Raw genomic sequence first — 24,842 nt, forward strand, 5'->3', positions numbered from 1 at the left:
TCCCAACCACTACACAAATTGGCTCTCTATTACTGATTGTTACTCTATTTTTTTTTCCCCCTGTAGAGGACCCAGTTGCAATGGGAGATTAGCTAAAGGTAGCAGTGAGCAGGGGTAGAAAATGCAGATACATTACCAATATAGAAACCAGGATGGGAGTTTTGATGATCCACCAGTAACGCTGATCAATTAAGTCCCAGCAACTGGAGAAAAAAAAAAAGGATGAACGTAACACAGAAGGAAGAGAAAGATCATGAATTTTATTGACATTCCGACAACGTTTCCTACTATCCAGGAAGGTTAAACTCGGGGCTTTTGTCGATCACTTAACTGCTGTAGTCTGCACGCTTTGGTCCTTTCTGCATGGACTTATCTGGAATGAAAGGCACTGGAGGCTGCAGGAGGTTTCAAGGCCTGGACCAGGCAGGTGCGCTCAGCTTGTGAGAAGGTGTCCCTTTGGACGCAGAACTTCCCTGTTCGATCCTTTCAACCGGAGGAGGCAAGACTGCACTACATCAGGGGTGGCCGACGGTAGCTCTCCAGATGTTTTTTTGCCTACGACGCCCATCAGCCCCAGCCAGGATGGCCAATGTCTGGGGCTGATGGGAGTTGTAGGCAAAAAAACATCCGGAGAGCTACCGTTGGCCATCCCTGCACTAGATGAACCAATGGCAGAGGTCTTTTAGGGCAGTGGTCCCCAACCTTTTTGGCACCAGGGACCCCTTTTGTGGAAGAAAATTCTTCCACGGACTGGGGGTGGGGGAGGTTTCACGATTATACAATTGTGCGCTTTATTTCTATTCGTTTGGTGTGGTGGTTAAGTGTGCAGACTCTTTCTAGGAGAACCAGGTTTGATTCCCCACTCCTCCACTTGCAGCTACTGGAATGGCCTTGGATCAGCCATCGCTCTCTTATCTTGGCAGAACCGAGTTTGATTCCCCACTCCTCCACTTGCAGCTGCTGGAATGGCCTTGGGTCAGCCATCGCTCTGGCAGAGGTTGCCCTTGAAAGGGCAGCTGCTGTAAAAAAAGCTCTCTCAGCCCCACCCACCGCACAGAGTGTCTGTTGTGGGAGAGGAAGGTAAAGGAGATTGTGAGCCGCTCTGAGACTCTGACATTTGGAGTGGAGGGCAGGATATAAATCCGTCGTCGTGTTTTTCTTTTTCTCTTCTTCTTGTTATTGCTACATTGTAATATATAATGAAATAATTATACAACTCACGGCCCGGTTGCTAACAGGTCATGGACCAGTACTGGTCCGCGGCTCAGGGGTTGGGGACCCGTTTTAAGGAAAGGGCAATAAGCTTGCAAACTCCAGCTTGGGAAATCCTTGGCAATATGGGGGGTGGAGTCTAGAGAGGTTAGAGTTTTGGGGAAGGGGGAGCTCAGCAGGGAGGTGGGCTACAGAACGGGGGTCCCCTACATAGCGCTCACTGTCTCCTTTCTGGCCACCTGGTCGAGGGTTTTTTACGAAGTGGGTGGGGCCAGCTTCTCATTGGCTGAGCAGATTTTGGAAGGAAATGGCTGCTTTGGAAGCTGCTGTCAGCACAAGGATCTTTACTGGAAGACTAAAGGTAAGCTGCCTGCATGTGCAAGGAAGTATTTCAAAATGAGAGGTCCATTTTAAAAGGCATCCCGTTTCAGAGCTATGGCTATTAGACGTGCACATATGCTCCCTCCCAGATATTCTGTGGCTGGCTCTGCCTCCTGTGACAGACATTTTTGTGGCTGCGCCTACCACCCTGTAATAGAATTTCCAAAGTGCCCACAGGCTCAAAAAGGTTGGAAACCCCTGTTCCCACCATTATCGCCTGTGGACTCTGTAGACCTGTAGACAAGGCACCCAGAAATGGAAGAAGAAGAAGAAAGAGGAGGAGGAGGATAAGAAGAAGAAGGAGAAGCAGGAGGAGAGAAGAAGGAAGAGGAGGAGGAGAAGAAGGAGAAGAAAAAGAAGAAGCAGGAGGAGAAGGAGAAGAAAAAGAAAGAGGAGGATAAGAGCAAGAAGGAGAAGGAAAAGAGGAGAATGAAAAGAAGGAGAAGCAGGAGGAGAGAAGAAGGAAGAGGAGGAGAAGGAGAAAGAGGAGAAGGAGGAGGATAAGAAGAAGAAGGAGAAGAAGAAGAAGCAGGAGAAGAAGAAGAAGAAGAAGAAGAAGAAGAAGAAAAAAGAGGAGTATAAGAACAAGAAGGAGAAGGAAAAGAAGAAGGAGAGAAGCAGGAGGAGAGAAGAAGGAAGAGGAGGAGGAAAAGGAGGTGGATAAGAAGAAGAAGGAGAAGAAAAAGAAGAAGCAGGAGAAGAAGAAGGAGAAGAAGAAAGAGGAGGATAAGAGCAAGATGGAGAAGGAAAAGAAGAAGGAGAATGAAAAGAAGGAGAAGCAGGAGGAGAGAAGAAGGAAGAGGAGGAGAAGGAGGAGGATAAGAAGAAGAAGGAGAAGAAGAAGAAGCAGGAGAAGAAGAAGAGAAGAGAAGAAGAAGAAGAAGAAGAAGAAGAAGAAAGAGGAGTATAAGAACAAGAAAGAGAAGGAAAAGAAGAAGGAGAAGCAGGAGGAGAGAAGAAGGAAGAGGAGGAGGAAAAGGAGGAGGATAAGAAGAAGGAGAAGAAAAAGAAGAAGCAGGAGAAGAAGAAGGAGAAGGAGAAGAAGAAAGAGAGGATAAGAACACGAAGGAGAAGGAAAAGAAGAAGGAGAATGAAAAGAAGAAGGAGAAGCAGGAGGAGAGAAGAAGGAAGAGGAGGAGGAGAAGGAAGAGGAAGAGGAGAAGGAGGAAGAGAAGAAGAAAGAGGAGGAGGAGAAGAGAAGGAGAAGAAGGAGAAGGAGAAGAGGAGGAGGAGGAGATTGGATTTATCCCCCATCCTTCACTAGGAATCTCAGAGCAGCTAACAATCGCCTTCCCCTCCCCAGAACAGACACCTTATGAGGAAGGTGGGGCTCAGAGAACTCTTTCAAGAACTGGTCTTGAGAGAACAGCTCTGAGAGAACTGCGACTGACCCAAGGTCACTTCAGCAGTTGCACGTGAAGGAGTGGGGAATCAAACCCTGTTCTCCCAGATTAAAGTCCGTGCTCTTAACCACTACACCAAACTGACTCTGGGAGTCCTACAATCTGACAAGACAGCCTGGAGGCCAACTTCCCAGTGCTCCTCCCCCACAACAGGAAAAGGCCCAGTCGGTAATCTTAACCATGCCCATCAAAGACTTACCCGACATCGTCAAAGTGAAGCTTCGTGATTGCCCAAACGCTGGTAAACAATGTAGGTGTCCCTGTCAAAAGATCAGCAGAATGAAGATCGCAAAAAAATAAAAAAAATAAAAATAAAAATCCCAAACACACACAGAGACCTCTAGGGGGCGCTAGACTATTTCATCAAATTCTAGTTTTTAATATCAAAGATGTACTTTGGAGGCACCTTGATTCTAGATGTCGCCACCTCACGGAACTTCTGAGCAATTCTGCCGATCTAGGGCAGGGAAGAGGGGCGGCGACGATGTATCTTGTGGGAAGAAAGGGTTGCCAACCTCCAGGTGGGTCCTGGAGATCTCCCAGCATTACAACTGATTCCCGGGAGGAAATGGCTTCTTTATCGGGGAAGGCCTCAGCCTCTATGCCTTGTGGTTGGCCCTCAAGAGGAACTGGTTGTCCACTGTGTGAGACAGGAGGCTGGACTAGATGGACCCTCACTGGTCTGACCTAGCAGGGCTCTTCTGATGTTCTTATCGGGGAAGGCCTCAGCCTCTATTCCTTGTGGTTGGCCCTCCAGAGGAACTGGTTGTCCACTGTGTGAGACAGGAGGCTGGACTAGATGGGCCTTTACTGGTCTGATCCAGCAGGGCTCGTCTGATGTTCTTCTCAGGGAAAGGCCTCAGCCTCTCTGCCCTGTCATTGTCCCTCCAGAGGAACTGGTTGGCCCCTGTGTGAGACAGGAGGCTGACTAGATGGACGCTCACTGGTCTGATCCAGCAGGCTCTTCTGAAGTTCTTATGTTGCCCTTTTCTGTTTGAGTTGTATTCTATTGAGGATTTATGGGTCTTATTTTCAAAACTTCCTCAATGACGATGACTGAAAGCTGGCACATAAATGCACCTGACAGGATCAAACAGACCACCGAATAAAGACATACGCACCCCAGCCAATCAGGATGTACCACCAGAAGTACTTCTTCTCCGAAAAGGAGATGACCAGCAGGGTGTGAAGGTACGAGCCTTCGACCAGGAGCCAAAAAAAGTTGGCCATGATGCAATACTGGAAGAAGACCATGGTCACCTTGCAGCCGACCTGAAAAGGAGAGAAGGAAACCCATTTCACTGAGAACGTCAGCTGGAGAAGTTCGCCCACAACTTCTGCTGGAGAATCAGCCTTGGCAAGAATGTTTAAAAGCACTTCCCTTCATTACCACTAGAATGTTGATGGTAATGTCAAGAGGACCAAGCTACATAGGAGCGGCCATGCTGTGATGAGGCATGACACCATCAACTCCTTCTCCTAAATGGTCTGGGAGCTTCATACCCGATGGATTGCCTCTTCTAACATGTCCCCCACCCTGCCCCAAAATGTGCATTCTCCCACTTGCAGCCTGCTTGTGGTGCCTGGCATTTATCAGGCAAGGGCCTTCTTTGTGGTGGCCCGTCCTGGCGGAACCAGCTGTCAGATGATGACGATGACGATATTGGATTTATATTCCGCCCTCCACTCCAAATCTCATAGTCACAGAGCGGCTCGCAATCTTCTTTATGTTTCTCCCCCAAAACAGACACCCTGTGAGGTGGATGGGGCTGAGGGAGCGCTGACAGAAGCTGATCTTTCAAGGACAGCTCTGCGATAGCTATGGCTAACCCAAGGCTATTCTAGCAGCTGCAAGTGGAGGAGCGGGGAATCAAACCCGGTTCTCCCAGATAGAGTCCGCACACTTCACCACTATGGCTGACCCAAGGCCATTCCAGCAGTTCAAGTGGAGGAGTGGGGAATCAAACTGGGTTCTCCCAGATAAGAGTCTGCACACTTAACCACTATGGCTGAACCAAGGCCATCCCAGCAGCTGCAAGTGGAGGAGTGGAGAATCAAACCCGGCTCTCCCAGATAAGAGTCTGGCCACTTAACCAATATGGCTGACCCAAGCCCATTCCAGCAGCTGCAAGTGGAGGAGTGGGGAATCAAACCGGTTCTCCCAGATAAGAGTCCGCACACTTCACCACTATGGCTGACCCAAGGCCATTCCAGCAGTTCAAGTGGAGGAGTGGGGGAATCAAACTGGGTTCTTCCCAGATAGAGTCCGCGCACTTAACCACTACACCAAACTGGCTCTCTATTAGAGCTATGGCTGACCCAAGGCCATGCCAGCAGCTGCAAGTGGAGGAGTGGAGAATCAAACCCGGTTCTCCCAGATAAGAGTCCGCGCACTTAACCACTACACCAAACTGGCTCTCTATTAGAGCTATGGCTGACCCAAGGCCATTCCAGCAGCTGCAAGTGGAAGAGTGGGGAATCAAACCCAATTCTCCCAGATAAGAGTCCGCTCACTTCACCACTATGGCTGACCCAAGGCCATTCCAGCAGCTGTGAGTGGAGGAGTGGGGAATCAAACCCGGTTCTCCCAGATAAGAGTCCGCTCACTTCACCACTATGGCTGACCCAAGGCCATTCCAGCAGCTGCAAGTGGAGGAGTGGGAAATCAAACTCGGTTCTCCCGGAGTCCACATACTTAACCGCTACACTAACTGGCTCTCAGATGATACTGCAGGGGCGTGTGAAGCAGAGCTCTTCCATTGAGCTTTTCATTAGTTAGGCTGCCTTTTAGTTTATTTGCATTATGCTTTTAATTGCTGTCTGTTAATATCTTCGCTATTCTGAGCCCCTCGAGATAGCAAGAGGTGACGACAACAACAACATGAGTTGTGAGCAGAATGGTGCGAAGCACTTAACCACTACACCAAACTGGTGTTGGTCTTTGAGATACTACTAGCCTTGATGCTTGCATGTTTCTACGCATAACCTTTCTGGAAGCAGTAGGCGTCCCCCACGACTGACCTGTTGCTTTTGCTAAAATGCAAAATGGGTTACACTTTAGAAGTTATCACCTTACTTGGAAGTTTCTCAACTACCTCTGGATGATGATCTAATGCAAGGAGGGGGGGGGGGGGAAACCCCATTGGTATCAGAACGGCTTTCTCCGCAATCTTTGCTCGCTTTGCATATCGGATTTGAATGGATTGGCTTCTGGAGAGCCAGTTTGGTGTAGTGGTTAAGTATGCGGACTCTTATATGGAGAACTCCTCCACTTGCAGCTGCTGGAATGGCCTTGGGTCAGCCATAGCTCTGGCAGAGGTTGTCCTTGAAAGGGCAGCTGCTGTGAGAGTCCTCTCAGCCCCACCCACCTCACAAGGTGTCTGTTGTGGGGGAGGAAGGTAAAGGAGATTGTGAGCCGCTCTGAGACTCTTGAGTGGAGGGCGGGATATAAATCCAATATCTTCTTCTCCTTAATTTGTTTTTATTGGTTATGTGCCACAGCAACAAGAGCCCCGTGGCATGGAGTGGTAAAGCTGCAGTACTGCAGTCGGAGCCCTCTGCTCACGACCTGAGTTCGATCCCAGCGGAAGCTGGTTCAGGTAGCCGGCATTGCGTTGATTCCATAGCGGCCCCGTGGCACAGAGTGGTAAAGCAGCAGCACTGAGTACTGTGATCTGAACTCTCTGCTCACGACCTGAGTTCGATCCCAGCGGGAAGCTGATTCAGGTAGCCGGCCTCGAGGTTGACTCAGCCTTCCATCCTTCCGAGGTCGGTCAAATGAGTCCCCAGCCTGCTGGGGGGGGGGGGGGGGGAGAAGCATAGATGACCGGGGAAGGCAATGGCAAACCACCCTGTAAAAAATCTGCCGTGAAAACGTTGTGAAAGCAACGTCACTCCGGAGTCGGAAACGACTGGTGCTTGCACAGGGGACTACCTTGACCTTTTTACCACAACAATACACTGACTGAATATCTGCTAGCCATGATCCCTGCTTCAAATCCCCGCTGGGTGACACTGAGGCTCTGCCGCACTTAAACGGGAAAGAGATCGATGGGGCGCTGAGCTCTGCGGGTGGAATGGATCAGACGACACGCTGACTTGATTGATCCCCGTTGTGCGCCGAACAAAGATGAAGAATTATGAACAACGCCCACCATCGTCCTAATAAGCGCTGAAATTACTCAGCAACGATGGGGGGGGGGGGGAATATGAGAACGAGTACATCGCACTCTAGTCTTGGGGAAGAATCGTGTACGGAAATGCGAGATAATTCATCCTTCCTTTTCTCAATTGCACCTACAGGGATCGTTTAGGATTCCAGAGCAGTAACGAGCCGAGTTCGTCTGTTGCAGCGAAACCAAACGTTATGCCTCCTTAAAGACCGTCGGATTTATCGAGCCGGTGCTGTCGGGTTGCCTGAAGTGTTACTTTAACGGCACTCATATGCACATCACGTAGGCATGTATTTATATCCACATACAGGGGGTGAATTCTAGCAGAGCTGCTTTGCCTATTAGGCCACACCCCCCTGAGGTAGCCAATCCTCCAAGAGCTTGCAAGGTTCTTTTTGTAAGCTCTTGGAGGATTGGCTAGCTCAGGGGGGGGGGGTGTGGCCTAATAGGCAAAGGAGCTCCTGCTAGAATTCCACCCCTGTCCGCATACACACATGGTGCAGAGAACAATAATTGCCATAGGTGGGGCCAGAACACTGTGAAAGGGAGGAGGAGGAGGAAGAGGAGGAGGGCTGGTTTTTTTACCCCCCCCCCCTTCAAGACCCAGAGGAGTCCCACAGTGGCTTACAGTCCTCTTCCCTTCCACTCGTCACAACAGACACTACCGTGAGGTAGGTCTGACAGAGCTCTGACAGAAAACTGCTCTTGAGAGAACAGCTCTGAGAGAGCTTGTGACTGATCCAAGGTCACCCAGCCACTGCATGTGAAGGAGTGGGGGATCAAATCTGGTCCTCCAGAGTAGAGTTGGCCATTCTTAACCGCGGCACCCTGATGGCTTTCTGAGTTCTCAGTTCAGGAGGCCGCAGTACAGACAAGATCAAAAAATAAGAACATAACAACGTAAGAGGAACCATATTGAATCAGGCCAATGGCCCATCGGATCCAACGCTCTGTGTCACACAGTGGCCAAACCCCAGGTGCCATCAGGAGGTCCACCAGTGGGGCCAGAACTCCAGAAGACCTCCTACTGTTGCCTACCAAGCACCAAGAAGACAGAACATTACAGAGCCAGACAGGATGTTCCATCTATACCAGGGGCGGCCAACTTGCTTAACGTAAGAGCCACACGGAATAAATGCCAGATGTTTGAGAGCAGCAAAACATGAAAGTCAAATGTTTCAGGGGAGAGAGGGAGGGAGGAAGGAAGGAAATAGATGGGGGAGGGAGAGGTGGAAAGAAAGCAACTTTAAGAACATAAGGGAAGCCATGTTGGATCAGGCCAATGGCCCATCCAGTCCAACACTCTGTGTCCCATAAGAACATAAGAGAAGCCATGTTGGATCAGGCCAATGGCCCATCCAGTCCAACGCTCTGTGTCCCATAAGAACATAAGAGAAACCATGTTGGATCAGGCCAATGGCCCATCCAGTCCAACACTCTGTTTCACATAAGAACATAAGAGAAGCCATGTTGGATCAGGCCAATGGCCCATCCAGACCAACACTCTGTGTCCCATAAGAACATAAGAGAAGCCATGTTGGATCAGGCCAATGGCCCATCCAGTCCAACACTCTGTGCCACATAAGAACATAAGAGAAGCCATGTTGGATCAGGCCAAAAGCCCATCCAGTCCAACACTCTGGTGTCACATAAGAACATAAGAGAAGCCATGTTGGATCAGGCCAATGGCCCATCCAGTCCCACACTCTGTGTCACACAGTGGCTGTTATATGTGTGTGTGTGTATACACACACACACACACTCATATATATATACATACACACACACATTTATATATATACTGTGACTAATAGCCACTGATGGACCTCTGCTCCATATTTTTATCCAATCCCCTCTTAAAGCTGGCTATGCTTGTAGCAGCCACCACCTCCTGTGGCAGTGAGTTCCACATATTAATCACCCTTTGGCTGAAGAAGTACTTCCTTTTATCCGTTCTAACCTGACTGCTCAGCAATTTCAGTGAATGCCCATGATTTCTTGTATTGCGAGAAAGGGAGAAAAGGACTTCTTTCTCCACCTTCTTTATCCCATGCATAATCTTGTCAAACTCTCTTATGTCACCCCGCAGTCGATGTTTCTCCAAGCTAAAGAGCCCCAAGCATTTCAACCTTTCTTTAACTAAAATGCCTTCTCCAAGTTGGTCAACGGGGTAGTGGAGGCTTCAAGAGCCACATAATATGGGTGAAAGAGCCACATGTGGCTCCCGAGCCACAGTTTGCCCATCCTGGATCTATACCTTGTGGCTACAAATAGCCCAAGGAACTGGTGAGGCTTATGCTCTGTGTGATCTCTGGAGGCTACTGTGTTCCATCAGAAGAAAACATGTTCGAGCACTAATTGAGAAAGGACGGAGCTCTTGAAGAAGACACAAAACTGCTTATATTTGAATAGCCAGTTGGGATTTTCTCCTATTTAGAAGCTTGTCTCTTTTTCAAGAGAAGTCCCATTGACCAGTGGAAGAAAGGACGAAAGAACTCTCAAGTTCTCAACTCTCAGTTGTGGAAGCAAGAAAAAATACCAGAGAAATGGGATTGGATTATAAAAGTTATCACACGGAGTGAAATGGACAAATTAACAAGAACTTTAAGAGACTATGATTTAGAAGTTTTTAAGATGGAATGGAAAAAAGTTTAGAAGATATGTAGAAAAAGAGTGGAAAGTAAAAGGACACTGGACAATTTTTGATAATGATTAAGTTTTAGAAGAAGAATATAAGTTTTTGTTTTAATAGTTAAGGGTACCTTTAAATTATAGCATCATAAGTAAGTATCACCGGCGGGGGGGGTCAAGTAACAGGGGGAGGGGTGGGCAAAAAGAAGTAGATAAAAGAAGTTATTAAGATTTAAGAAATAATTGTTGTTACCATATGTTACCAATAAAATTGTTTTAACATCAGAACTCTCAAGAATAAGACTGCAGATTTATACCCTGCCCTTCTCTCTGAATCAGAGACTCACTGCGGCTCACAATCTCCTATATCTTCTCTCCCCACAACAGACACCCTGTGAGGTGGGTGGGGCTGAGGGAGCTCTCCCAGAAGCTGCCCTTTCAAGGACAGCTCTGCAAGAGCTATGGCTGACCCAAGGCCATTCCAGCAGGTGCAAGTGGAGGAGTGGGGTCCGCACACTTAACCACTATGGCTGACCCAAGGCCATTCCAGCAGCTGGAAGGGGAGGAGTGGGGAATCAAACCCTGTTCTCCCAGATAGAGTCCGCACACTTAACCACTATGGCTGACCCAGGCCGTTCCAGCTGCTGCAAGTGGAGGAGTGGGGAATTAAACCTGTTCTCCCAGATAAGAGTCTGCACACTTAACCACTATGGCTGACCCAAGGCCGTTCCAGCTGCTGCAAGTGGAGGAGTGGGGAATCAAACCCTGTTCTCCCAGATAAGAGTCTGCACACTTAACCACTATGGCTGACCCAAGGCCATTCCAGCTGCTGCAAGTGGAGGAGTGGGGAATCAAACCCTGTTCTCCCCAGATAAGAGCCCGCACACTTAACCACTACACCAAACTGCTCTATTCCATTCTTAGTAGGGTCCTGGGACTACATCTGTAGAACAACTCGTTTGGACTGAAAAGGGTTTTTCGCCATTCATGGACTGTAACTGCACTAATATTCTCTTACTGTTCTACATTACAATACACTTACATGGATGTTTGTTCTAATTGCAAGCGTGAAACCAAGCAAACACCTGAAACAAAGGCAAGGGGAAGCAAAAGCCGCACTTCTCAGTGAGCAAGCAGAAGACAAGGAGAAGACACGTCATTCTCTTGAAGAGAAATGTTTAATACGAATGCAGTACAAAAGGTAATGTGCTGTCGAGTCCTTGGACTCCTTACCCCTGAATCTTCCTCTACAAAGAGGGCCTTTCTACAGGAAAAATTATGCTCCGTTGGAGAAAAGTGTAAACCCTCTCTCTATGCATGTGCGCATTGGCCCTGCTTCCATCTGAGTGCCGGGCTGTGAATGGAACGCCCACGCAGGGAGGAAGTGCCCACGCATACACTTCCTCTTCTGATGTGCACCATTGTTTTCTATATGCTGTCGATTACGGGGGTGGGGAAGGGATGGAAATGCAATGGGGTTGCCAGATTCCAGATGTAAAACAGTAAAGACTCCAGAGCGCCTTTAAGACTAACACGTTTTACTGCGGCATAAGCTTTCGAGAAAAACAGCTCTCTTCGTGGACGCGTCCGACGAGGAGAGCTGTGTTTCTCGAAAGCTTCTGCCGCAACAAAATTTGTCAGCCTTCAAGGCGCTATTGGACTCTTTACTGTTGTGCATCGACAAGACTAACACAGCTAACCTCCTCTGGTTCTAACTCCAGATGAGGCCTGGACGGAGAGTCGTTTGTAGAAAAACAGGGGGTAGGAGCTAGGGTTGCCAATCCCCAGGTGGGGGCAGGGGATCCCCCGGTTTGGAGGCCCTCCCCCCGTTTCAGGGTCGCCAGAAAGTGGGGGGAGGGGAGGGAAATGTCTGCTGGGAACTCTGTTATTCCCTATGGAGATTTATTCCCATAGAAAATCATGGAGAATTGATCCGCGGGTATCTGGGGCTCTGGGGGGGGCTGTTTTTTGGGGTAGAGGCACCAAATTTCAGTATAGCATCTAGTGCCTCTCCCCAAAATACCTCCCAAGTTTCAAAAAGATTGGACCAGGGGGCCCAATTCTATGAGCCCCAAAAGAAGGTGCCCCTATCCTTCATTATTTCCTATGAAAGGAGACATTTAAAAAGGTGTGCTGTCCCTTTAAATGTGATGGCCAGAACTCCCTTGGAGTTCATTTATGCTTGTCACACCCTTGCTCCTGGCTCCGCCCCTAATGTCTCCTGGCTCCACCCCCAAAGTCTCCAGATATTTCTTGAATTGGACTTGGCAACCCTAGGTGGAGCTCATCATAACCAGCACTTTGTAACGGACTCGGTACATCACTGGCTGCCAGTGATGTACCGAGTCCGTTACAAAGTGCTGGTTATCACCTTTAAAGCCCTATAGGGCCGAGGACCTGCCTACTTGAGGACCGTTTCTCCCCATATGAGCCCCAGAGAGCGCTGAGGTCAGCTGGAAAGAACCCGCTGAATATCCCTGGGCCAAGGGAGGCCAGATTGAAGACCACCCGGGATCGGGCCTTCTCCATTGCAGCCCCACTGCTGTGGAATCAACTCCTGGAGGAGGTACGGGCCCTGCGATGCTTAGACCAATTCCGCAGGGCCTGTAAGACCTACCTCTTCAAAATAGCCTTCGCCTAATACCGAGCCAAGAAAGTTTCGCTGGACATGTTTTAGCCATTGAGTCTTATTAAAGACCTAAGCTATAGCACCACAATATTCATTTTAATACAAGCTGTTAATGATTTAATGATGATTTTTATAATTGTAATTATTTTGTATGGTTTTATTGTATAATATATTCGTATGTTGTGAGCCGCCCTGAGCCTGCCCTGGCGGGGAGGGTGGGATATAAATAAAAAGTATTATTATTATTATTATTATTATTATTATTATTATTATTATTATCATATGCCACCCCCTCACTAGCCAAAAGTAACCCAACACAAGAAAAGAGAACCCTGGGTGAACGAGGCCTGCTTGGCCTGGCTAGAGATCCAGCCAGCCCAAAGAGGCCTCGCTCGCCTGGGGCTCTCTGGGCCGCCCCCTCCCGCAGTCAAAAGCCCAGCAAGCCACCTCCTCGCAAAATCACATAAGAAGTGGAGAAAGGGTGGCGTGGGCTTTCTCGAGGGGTTCATGAGGGCTGCAGGGGGGGGGGGTTATGGCAAAGCCCCTGGTGGCTGGCTGGCTGCCCGCTCTCCGAATCCAGGGATTGTTATGCAGCTGCACCTCCTCTTCAATGGACAAGGCTGGTAGGGGGGAAGGAGCAGGGGGAACCTTCAGAAAAGTTCAGGAGCTGTGCTCCCGTGAGCTCCTGCTGAATTCAAGGCCTGGGCCTGGAGGCTTTTCAGCATTGCAACTGGTCTCCGAATGGCAGAGATCCATTCCCCTGGAGACAATGGGCTGGGCTCTATAGCAGGGGTGGCCAATGGTGGCTCTCCAGAAGCCTTTTGCATACAACTCCCATCAGCCCCAGCCAGCATGGCCAATGGCTGGGGCTGATGGGAGTTGTAGAAGAAGAAGAAGATATTGGATTTATATCCCGCCCTCCACTCCGAAGAGTCTCAGAGCGGGCTCACAATCTCCTTTACCTTCCTCCCCCACAACAGACCACCCTGTGAGGTAGATGAAGATATTGATTTATATCCCACCTTCCACTCCGAAGAGTCTCAGAGCGGCCCACTATCTCCTTTACCTTCCTCCCCACAACAGACAACCTGTGAGGTAGATGAAGATATTGGATTTATATCCCACCTTCCACTCCGAAGAGTCTCAGAGCGGCTCACTATCTCCTTTACCTTCCTCCCCCACAACAGACACCCCGTGAGGTGGGTGGGGCTGAGAGGGCTCTCACAGCAGCTGCCCTTTCCAAGCACAACCTCTGCCAGGGCTATGCTGACCCAAGGCCATGCTAGCAGGTGCAAGTGGAGGAGTGGGGAATTGAACCCGGTTCTCCCAGATAAGAGTCCGCACACTTAACCACTACACCAAACTGGCTCTCCCCGGGGGGGGGGGGGGACATCTGGAGTTGTAGGGGGGAAAACATCTGGAGAGCTACCGTTGGCCACCCCTGCTCTATGGCATTATACCCTCTGAGCTCCAACTCTCTCCAAGCCCCATCCACCCCAGGCTCCACCTCCAAAATCTCCAGGCATTTCCAAATCAGAGTGTGTAACCCTCCTACACGGACGCATTCTCCATACATAGGGGCTGTGCTCACAAGGGGCTGTGCTCATCATGTGGAAGTCAGGGGGCAGCATTTGGGGGCCCACCTCGCCCCCCACGCATGAGGGTGTCATACTTCCAGGGCGACTGCAGAAAGCCAGTTCAATGCATTCTTCACGACCCACAGCCATGCTGGATAATGACAGACACTTCCCTCACACAGGCAATGGAGCCCTCTGCTCACGACCTGAGTTCGATCCCCACGGAAGCTGGGTTCAGGTCGCCGGCTCCAGGTCGACTCAACCTTCCATCCTTCCGAGGTCGGTAAAATGAGCACACAGCTTGCTGGGGGGAAAGGGTAGACGACTGGGGAAGGCAAGGGCAAAGCACCCCCGTAAAAAAGCCTGCCGTGAAACATTGTGAAAGCAACGTCACCCCAGAGTCGGAAACGACTGGTGCTTGCACAGGGGACGACCTTTACCTTTTAAACCTAAAACAACTTCTCGCCCGCAATGATAAACTACTTCACAGTAACATGGGTTTTGGTACCAAGGCCTGCGACGACTGAGATGCCAACTCGATCGTAAAATGAAGAACAAAAGGGGGTGTCAAAGCTACACAATACCAAAACCCACCAAGACTAAACCATCCATTTTTAAACTCTAATAGCCATTTTCAAAATAGTTTCAAATGCTTAGTAAGACAGCCAGTTTCTTTAGAACCAGTTTGGTGTAGTGATTAAGTGTGTGGACTTTTATCTGGCAGAACCGGGTTTGAGTCCCCACTCCAACGCGTACACCTGCTGATGTCACCTTGGGTCCGCCACCAGTTCTCTCAAAGCTGTTCTGCTCAAGAGCTGTTTCTGTCAGAGCTCTCTCAGCCCTACCTACCTCACAGGGTGCTTGTTGTGGGAGGGGAAGGGAAAGGAGATTTGTAAGCCACTCTGAGACTCCTCTGGGTAGTGAAGGGGGTGGGGTATGATGATGATGATGATATTGGATTTATATCCTGCCCTCCACTCCAAAGAGTCTCAGAGCGGCTCACAATCTCCTTTACCTTCCTCCCCCACAACAGGCACCCTATCGAGGTGGTGTGGGCTGGAGAGGGCTCTCCCAGCAGCTGCCCTTTCAAGGACTTCTGCCAGAGCTATGGCTGACCCAAGGCCATGCCAGCAGGTGCAAGTGGAGGAGTGGGGAATCACACCCGGTTCTCCCAGATAAGAGTCCACACACTTAACCACTATACCAAACTGGTATAAATCCAATCTCTTCTCTTCTTCACATTTTCAAGTTCATATAATATTGTAATTGACATTCCAGTACAACCACTTTGTCAAAATTCTGGAAAAAGCTCTACAGTACATTTACATATATAAAGCTCCATTGACCAATATTCTTCTCCTCTATAAATTTCAATCTTAATACAATAGCTATTCAGTCAATCCGGCAGAGGAGCACAAAGTATACACGCCATTCAGCCGTCAAAAATTCTTCCCCTTCGTAAGTTTCAAGCCAGTTTGGTATAGTGGTTAAGTGTGCGGACTCTTATCTGGGAGAACCAGGTTTGATTCCCCACTCCTCCACTTGCACCTGCTGGAATGGCCTTGGGTCAGCCATAGCTCTGGCAGAGGTTGTCCTTGAAAGGGCAGCTGCTGTGAGAGCCCTCTCCAGCCCCACCCACCTCACAGGGTGTCTGTTGTGAGGGAAGAAGACATAGGAGATTGTAAGCCGCTCTGAGTCTCTGATTCAGGGAGAAGGGGGGGATATAAATCTGCAATTCTTCTTCTTCTTAATACATATAGCTATTCGGTCAATTCAGTAGAGGAGCAAATATACAAACGTTCATTCAGCCATCTAAATACGCCCCTTCCAGAGAGTTCAAGATGTTTCAATATGTATCTTCTGCGGTTTCAGGCTGCTAGATGGAACCTGGTTTCAGTTCCCTTTTACACAGACGCAGAGTCCACAGCTTTGCAGATGGACCAGCTGGGTTCTGAACAAACGTTTGCATTTTTGCTGGATTGACTGAATTGCTATATGTATTAAGAACGCACAGAGAAGAACGTTTGATGGCTGAATGAAATCGCTATTACTTCGCTCCTCTGCTGGATTGAACGAATAGGCATTTAAGAACTTAAAGCTGTCAGCGTCGTCACGCATGGCGTCCAGCGCGCGAAGAATAAAAACAGCCAGACGTCAGGTGGACAGGGTCGATAGAAATGCTTTATTTCAGCGGCGCTAAAAATCATCTGACAAATGCATCATCTGTGGTTTTGATTAAACACCACTCTCGAATAAAATCCACAAAATCAGCATGAGGCGTTGGCATCTTGTTAGTGATGTACCAGGGTCTGATTCAGTATAAGGCAGCTTCATGTGTTCATAAGCTTACTTTCCCCAAGCTTCTACGGGAGGGACGGTGGCTCAGTGGTAGAGCATCTGCTTGGTAAGCAGAAGGTCCCAGGTTCAATCCCCGGTATCTCCAACTAAAAAGGGTCCAGGCAAGCAGGCATGAAAAACCTCAGCTTGAGACCCTGGAGAGCAGGGGAGGGATGGTGGCTCAGTGGTAGAGCATCTGCTTGGTAAGCGGAAGGTCCCAGGTTCAATCCCGGCATCTCCAACTAAAAAGGGTCCAGGCAAGTAGGCGTGAAAAACCTCAGCTTGAGACCCAGGAGAGCAGGGGAGGGACGGTGGCTCAGTGGTAGAGCATCTGCTTGGTAAGTGGAAGGTCCCAGGTTCAATCCCCGGCATCTCCAACTAAAAAGGGTCCAGGCAAGTAGGCGTGAAAAACCTCAGCTTGAGACCCAGGAGAGCAGGGGAGGGACGGTGGCTCAGTGGTAGAGCATCTGCTTGGTAAGTGGAAGGTCCCAGGTTCAATCCCCGGCATCTCCAACTAAAAAGGGTCCAGGCAAGTAGGCGTGAAAAACCTCAGCTTGAGACCCTGGAGAGCCGCTGCCAGTCTGAGTAGACAAGACTGACTTTGATGGACCGAGGGTCTGATCCAGTAGAAGGCAGCTTCATATGTTCAAGTGTGCTCAGGGAATGTTACAACGCTGACCAAAGACAGGTTGGCATACAAAGACAGGAGTCTCCTTGTCTCTGGCAAGATCGCCGGCTCTGCTTGAAACACAGATGGCAGAAAGAGAATCTTACTGCGACTTCGGCGCACGTGGCTGTTTCGACAGATGGAAAAGGCAGCCGGGAACGCAGCCAGCAACTAGCTTGTGGGAGAGAGCTAGATCTGCGTTCCAGATATCGGGCTTTCTCTGCCGCCGTTTTGAACCATCAGATTACGTCTCTTGGCAACACAAGGGCGCTTTACATAAGTTTATCCCTGCAATTACAATGGATGGGGTGCCACAGCCAATCCTAGCTTCCTAATGAGCATGTGTGTGGGGCATACCTTGAGAAAAGAAAGGTCGTCTCCACGTTGGGTGCATGCTTTACATTTCCATGGAGGTTCATCTTAGGTACAAACAGGGTGGAATTCCAGCAGGAGCTCCTTTGCCTATTAGGCCACCCCCCCCCCCCCCCCGATGTAGCCAATCCTCCTGGAGCTTACAAGGCTCTTTTTTTGTAGAAGACGACTGCAGATTTATACCCCGCCCTTCTCTTTGAATCAGAGACTCAGAGTGGCTCACAATCGCCTACATCTTCTCCCCTCACAACAGACAACCTGTGAGGTGGGTGGGGCTGGAGAGGGCTCTCACAGCAGCTGCCCTTTCAAGGACAACCTCTGCCAAGGCCATTCCAGCAGGTGCAAGTGGAGGAGTGGGGAATCAAACCCAGTTCTCCCAGATAAGAATCTGCACACTTAACCAGTACACCAAACTGGCTCTCTTGGATGATTGACTACGTCAGGGGTGTGCGGCCTAATATGCAAAGGAGCTCCTGTTAGAATTCCACAAAACTCTAAAAATACAAAACTCTAAAAATGATGCAACGTCTGAATCAGCCCACAATAGCCTTTTTTGCAGGCAAAGAATGTCAGGGCCCAATCTGTGTCACCCCATAATGGTTGTGAAGAGCACAGCCAAGTTGCAACCAAGTTATTGTGACATAAGAACAGAAGAGAAGCCATGTTGGATCAGGCCAGTGGCCCCTCCAGTCCAACACTCTGTGTCACATAAGAACAGAAGAGAAGCCATGTTGGACCAGGCCAGTGGCCCCTCCAGTCCAACACTCTGTGTCACATAAGAACATAAGAGAAGCCATGTTGGATCAGGCCAGTGGCCCATCCAGTCCAACACTCTGTGTCACATAAGAACATAAGAGAAGCCATGTTGGATCAGGCCAGTGGCCCATCCAGTCCAACACTCTGTGTCACATAAGAACAGAAGAGAAGCCATGTTGGATCAAGCCAGTGGCCCCTCCAGTCCAACACTCTGTGTCACATAAGAACATAAGAGAAGCCATGTTGGATCAGGCCAATGGCCCCTCCAGTCCAACACTCTGTGTCACATAAGAACAGAAGAGAAGCCATGTTGGATCAGGCCAGTGGCCCATCCAGTCCAACACTCTGTGTCACATAAGAACAGAAGAGAAGCCATGTTGGATCAGGCCAGTGGCCCATCCAGTCCAACACTCTGTGTCACATAAGAACATAAGAGAAGCCATGTTGGATCAGGCCAATGGCCCATATATATATATATTCTGGTCATCGCACCTCAAAAAGGATATTATAGCATTGGAGAAAGTCTGGAAAAGGGCAACTAGAATGATTAAAGGGCTGGAGCACTTTCCCTATGAAGAAAGGTTGAAACGCTTGGGACTCTTTAGCTTGGAGAAACGTCGACTGCGGGGTGACATGATAGAGGTTTACAAGATAATGCATGGAATGGAGAAAGTAGAGAAAGAAGTCCTTTTCTCCCTTTCTCACAATACAAGAACTCGTGGGCATTCGATGAAATTGCTGAGCAGACAGGTTAAAACGGATAAAAGGAAGTCCTTCTTCACCCAAAGGGTGATTAACATGTGGAATTCACTGCCACAGGAGGTGGTGGCTGCTACAAGTATAGCCACCTTCAAGAGAGGTTTAGATAAAAATATGAAGCAGAGGTCCATCAGTGGCTATTAGCCACAGTGTGTGTATGTGTGTGTGTATATATATATTAAAAAAATTTTTTGCCACTGTGTGACACAGAGTGTTGGACTGGATGGGCCATTGGCCTGATCCAACATGGCTTCTCTTATGTTCTTATGTGACACAGAATGTTGGACTGGATGGGTCACTGGCCTGATCCAACATGGCTTCTCTTCTGTTCTTCTGTGACACAGAGTGTTGGACTGGATGGGCCACTGGCCTGATCTAACATAGCTTCTCTTATGTTCTTATCTGACAATGAGACTCTGAGATTCAGAGTGACGGACAGGCTATAAATCCAATAACTTCTTCTAGTGACTATGACTTGCATGCATCTCCCACTTTTTGCAAGCATGACAGCCAGTGTGGTATAATGCAGAGGTGGCCAACAGTAGCTCTCCAGATGTTTTTTTTGCCTATAACTCCCATCAGCCCCAGCCAGCATGGCCAATGGCTGGGGCTGATGGGAGTTGTAGGCAAAAAAGCATCTGGAGAGCTACAGTTGGCCACCCCTGGTATAATGAATACTTTTTTGGAGCAGGAATGCACAGGAACACAGTTCCAGCTGACTCGGCAGCAGGGGTGTGGCCTACGATGCAAATAAACTCCTGCTGGGCTTTTTCTACAGAAATAACAGACTGCGAGACAGACTGTTTTGCGAGACCCACGAATGGCGTTTTTTGTCCCTGCTGCCCATCGAGCCAAAGTCCGTGCTCTGCGTCGTGACTCCTCCAAACGAGATTTTGCAGATGAGCTTTTGAACGACTCTGTAATCATTTGAGCAAGAAAAGGGTGCCTGAGAGGACTAAACGCGGTTTGCTTTCTACCCTTATACAATCCGTTTCGCCCTTCTCTGAGCTGTCGGTGCCTTTTCTCTTCGCTTTGGTTTCTCCCCTCCCACATTGCTAACATTTTGCCTCCGAGAGCTAAGGAGCACAGATCTCTCTCGCTTGGGCCAACAACCTTGCACAGTCAGGGCTTGACAGAAAGCAGCAGCCCTGAGAATAAATATCTTGAAGGACCCAGTCCTTTGTCTGGGTCGGGGCGCCCGGGAAGGGGAAATACCTCTCCCGGTCTTCGACGGGGCGCCACTGAAAGCGGCGCACCGGGTCAGGAGTCTGGGAGTTTTACTGGAGCCTTCTTTATCAATGGAGGCCCAGATTGCAGCCACTTCCAAGTCAGCCTTTTTTCACCTGAGGCGGGCAAGGCAGTTGGCTCCCTTCCTAGAGCGCCAAGACCTGGCAACGGTACTTCACGCAACGGTCACCTCGAGACTGGATTACTGTAATGCCCTCTACATGGGGCTGCCTCTGTACCGAACCCGGAGGCTGCAGCTGGTGCAGAACGCAGCGGCCAGACTGTTGTTGGGGCTCCCTAAATGGGAGCACATACAGCCTGGGCTGCGCAAGCTGCACTGGCTGCCAGTTACATACCGGGTTCGTTACAAAGTGCTGGTCATTACCTTTAAAGCCCTATATGGTCGAGGACCTGTCTACCTTAGGGACCGTCTCTCCCCATACGAACCCCAGAGAGCACTGAGGTCAGCTGGAAAAAACTTGTTGACCACCCCCGGACCGAAAGAGGTGAAGCTGCAATGTACCCGTAACCGGGCCTTCTCTTCTGCAGCCCCGAACCTATGGAACCAACTTCCAGAGGAAATGCGGGCCCTGCGGGACCTTGAACAATTCCGCAGGGCCTGCAAGACCTTCCTCTTCCGACTGGCTTTCGCTGACGAAGAAAGAAATTGCTAATGATTACCGCCATTATAAAAGCACAACTAGCATTAGCACTTTTATCAACTTAATTAAGTGATTTTAAACTTATCAGAATTTTTAATGTTTAATGTTAATGTAACCTTGTCTTTTGTATAAGGGAAACTGAATGATGTTGTTAGCCGCCCTGAGCCTGCTCCGGCGGGGAGGGCGGGATATAAATAAAATTACCTACCTACCTACCTACCATACGGTGCAGCCTCATACCGGGCCCTAGGACAGAAAGGCCATTTCTTAACCTTTTCTTAACCTTTGCAGTAAAGTCAGAGGAAGTCCTTGGGAGACAGGAGAGACCCAGGGAGCACGCAGAGAGCCCAACTACAGGCTGGGTGTGTTGGCAGGGAGCGGCTCAACTGAAATCTGATGCCTGCATTGGCTCAAAGCAATTATGTGCCAGGTCAAGCAGATGGCACCAAAGCGGCTCTGGAAGCAGAGCCACGAGGAGGGATTTGAAGACAAGCGCCGGCCAGGAGGAAAGGATTCTGGATTGGCGCACTGGAGCATGTAATGCGCCTGCTTCTACCGAACAGAGCGAAGCGGAGCGGCCGCATTTAGTCCTCTTAGGCGCCCTTTTCTTGCTCAAATCGTTACAGAGTCGCTAAAAGGCTCATCTGCAAAATCCCTTTGGGGGAGTCACGAAGCAGAGCACGGACTTTGGTTTAATGAGCAGCAGGGCCCAAAACGGCATTCGTGGGTCTTACGAAAAGAGTCTGTCGAGCAGTCTGCAATTTCTGTAGAAGCAGCCCAGCAGGAACGTGTTTGCATATTAGGCCACGCCCCTGCCGCCTAGCCAGCTGGAACTGTGTTCCTGTGCATTCCTGCTCCAAAAAAGCCCTGTATCCATTATACCACACTGGCTCTCACGCTTGCAGAAATAAGTTTCGAAAGGATGAGCAACTGGGGGAGAAATCAGAGCTGTTCATTGATTCGGGTTCTGCAAAAGAATAGGAGTCTGTGGAAGTAATGACGTAGGACTGCACAGATTAGGGAAGCCAGCCTCCAAGTGGAAGCTGGGGATCCACCACGATGACAGTTCATCTTCAGACTACAGAGATCAGTTCCCTTGGAGAAAATGGCTATTTTAGAGGGTAGACTCTGTAGCATTGTCCTCCACTGAGGTCCCTGTCCTCCAAGACTCCATCCCAAAATCCCAAGGAGTTTCCCAATCTGGACTTGGCAATACTATCTCCCATCCTGCACCAGTGGCTGGGGCTGGGGGAGAAGAAGAAGAAGACATTGGATTTATATTCCACCCTCCACTCAAGAGTCTCAGAGCGGCTCACAATCTCCTTTCCCTTCCTCCCCCACAACAGACCCCCTGTGAGGTAGATGAAGATATTGGATTTATATCCCGCCCTCCACTCCGAAGAGTCTCAGAGCGGCTCACAATTTCCTTTCCCTCCCCCCCCCCCACAACAGACACCCTGTGAGGTAGATGAAGATATTGGATTTATATCCTGCCCTCCACTCTGGAGAGTCTCAGAGCAGCTCACAATCTCTTTTATCTCCCTCCCCCACAACAGACACCCTGTGAGGTGGGTGGGGCTGGAGAGGGCTCTCACAGCAGCTGCCCTTTCAAGGACAACCCCTGCCAGAGCTATGGCTGACCCAAGGCCATTCCAGCAGCTGCAAGTGGAGGAGTGAGGAATCAAACTCGGTTCTCCCAAATAAGAGTCTGCACACTTAACCACTACACCAAACTGGAAGCTGGCAACCCTCGCACAGATCTTTGTTATGCACTCTCAGACTGAATTTTGCACCTGTTTATATCTTACCTGATTCGATAGAGGCTCCTCAAAGAACCAATCACCTACAAAAATGCCCTTCATCACGTCATAAGAACATAAGAGAAGCCATGTTGGATCAGGCCAGTGGCCCATCCAGTCCAACACTCTGTGTCACATAAGAACATAAGAGAAGCCATGTTGGATCAGGCCAGTGGCCCGTCCAGTCCAACACTCTGTGTCACATAAGAACAGAAGAGAAGCCATGTTGGATCAGGCCAGTGGTCCATCCAGTCCAACACTCTGTGCCACATAAGAACATAAGAGAAGCCCTGTTGGATCAGGCCAATGGCCCATCCAGTCCAACACTCTGTCACATAAGAACATAACAGAAGCCATGTTGGATCAGGCCAATGGCCCATCCAGTCCAACACTCTGTGCCACATAAGAACATAAGAGAAGCCATGTTGGATCAGGCCAATGGCCCATCCAGTCCAACACTCTGTCACATAAGAACATAACAGAAGCCATGTTGGATCAGGCCAATGGCCCATCCAGTCCAACACTCTGTGCCACATAAGAACATAAGAGAAGCCATGTTGGATCAGGCCAATGGCCCATCCAGTCCAACACTCTGTGTCACACAGTGGCCCCCCCAAAAAAATGGAGGTTCACAAGTAGGGCAAGAAGCCCTTCCACTTTGCCCCCCCCCCAGCACCAAGAATACAGAGCATCACTGCCCCAGACAGTTCCAGTAATATGCTGTGGCTAATAGCCACTGATGGACCTCTGCTCCATATTTTTATCCAAACCCCTCTTGAAGCTGGCTATGCTTGTAGCCACTACCACTTCCCGTGGCAGTGAATTCCACATGTTAATCACCCTTTGGGGGAAGAAGGACTTCCTTTTATCCATTCTAACCCGGCTGCTCAGCAATTTAATTGAATGCCCACAGTTCTTGTATTGCTTTCTCCATCCCATGCATAATCTTGTCAACCTCTCTCATGTCACCCCGCAGTCAACGTTTCTCCAAACTAAAGAGCCCCAAGCGTTTTAACCTTTCTTCATAGGGAAAGTGTTCCAAACCTTTAATCATTCTAGTTCCCCTTTTCTGCACTTTTCCCAATGCTGTAATATCCTTTTTGAGGTGCGGCGACCAGAATTGTACACAGTATTCCAAATGAGACCGCACCATCGATTTATACAGGGGCATTATGATACTGGCTGATTTGTTTTCAATTCCCTTCCTAGGAGCCCGTACAAACCCGTACAAAACCATGTGAGTGCCCTCCGACATAACGAGCTCATCTAGATAATCTGTCCGTTCAGCCTGGTTCTCTGGAGGCCTACCCAAGATGAAGTCTTCTGACTCCTTCCTGAAGGCTGGAGCCAAAGTAATGGGATATCCTCTGGAGAGTGGGACTGCTACTTGAAGAATCCTACTCTGGAAACTCCACCCCGCCCAAATGTGGGTAGGGGTCCTAAGTTTCATAGTTCAATGGCAGAAAAACTGCTGTGCATTCCAAGGACGCCAGGTTCAAATCCCATGTACATATTTAAAACATTTATATGCCACCTTCCCACCCGAAAAGGGCCCCACGGTCATGAACAACAAGGTATTAAAACATTTAAAACATTCAAGGTAGTCCCCTGTGCAAGCACCGGTCGTTTCCAACTCTGGGGTGACATTGCATCATGACGTTTTCATGGCAGACTTTTGACGGGGTGGTTTGCCATTGCCTTCCCCGGTCTCTACACTCCCCTCCCCCCCTTGGAAACTGGGGACTCGTTTAACCGACATCGGAAGGATGGAAGGCTGAGTCAACCTGGAGCCGGCTACCTGAACCAGCTTCTGCTGGGATTGAACTCAGGGCGTAAGCAGAGGGCTCCGACTGCAGTCCTGCAGCTTTACCACTCTGCGCCACGGGGCTCTTGAGTTTAAAACATTACACATGCATATATATATATATTTCCTTGGTGGTCTCTAGTCCAAACATTAGCCAGGGCTGACCCCGCTTTGCTTCTAAGCCTTTGCAACAGCAGTTTGCATAGCAACTCTTGACTTCCTTGGTGGTCTACCATGCCATCCATGTATTTACCAGGGTCAGCCCTGCTTAGCTTCTGAGATCTTGCAACAGCAGTTTGCGTAGCAACTCTGGACATTCTTGGTGGTCTACCATCCATGTATTTACCAGCTTAGCTTCTGAGATCTCGCAATGGCAGTTTGCGGAGTGACCCTGGACTTCCTTGGTGGTCTCCCATCCAAGCATTAATCAGAGCTGAACCAGCTTAGCTTCTGA

At 49.3% G+C, this 24,842-nt stretch overlaps 1 protein-coding gene across 1 annotated transcript in view; it reads right to left on the minus strand.

Moving 5' to 3' along the window:
- LOC132578076 (vasoactive intestinal polypeptide receptor-like) overlaps window positions 1–24,842 on the minus strand; it is a gene marked incomplete at its 5' end in the record, with an annotated part of 92,328 nt that overhangs the window by 28,668 nt on the left and 38,818 nt on the right. Inside the window, 3 exons of the mRNA XM_060247908.1 lie at window positions 137–203; window positions 3,196–3,256; window positions 4,118–4,268. Coding sequence (XP_060103891.1) covers window positions 137–203; window positions 3,196–3,256; window positions 4,118–4,268 — 279 coding nt within the window. The remainder of the gene's footprint in view (window positions 1–136; window positions 204–3,195; window positions 3,257–4,117; window positions 4,269–24,842) is intronic.

Source organism: Heteronotia binoei, chromosome 10 (genome assembly GCF_032191835.1).
Source record: "Heteronotia binoei isolate CCM8104 ecotype False Entrance Well chromosome 10, APGP_CSIRO_Hbin_v1, whole genome shotgun sequence".
In the NCBI taxonomy this organism is placed as follows: Eukaryota; Metazoa; Chordata; class Lepidosauria; order Squamata; family Gekkonidae; genus Heteronotia; species Heteronotia binoei.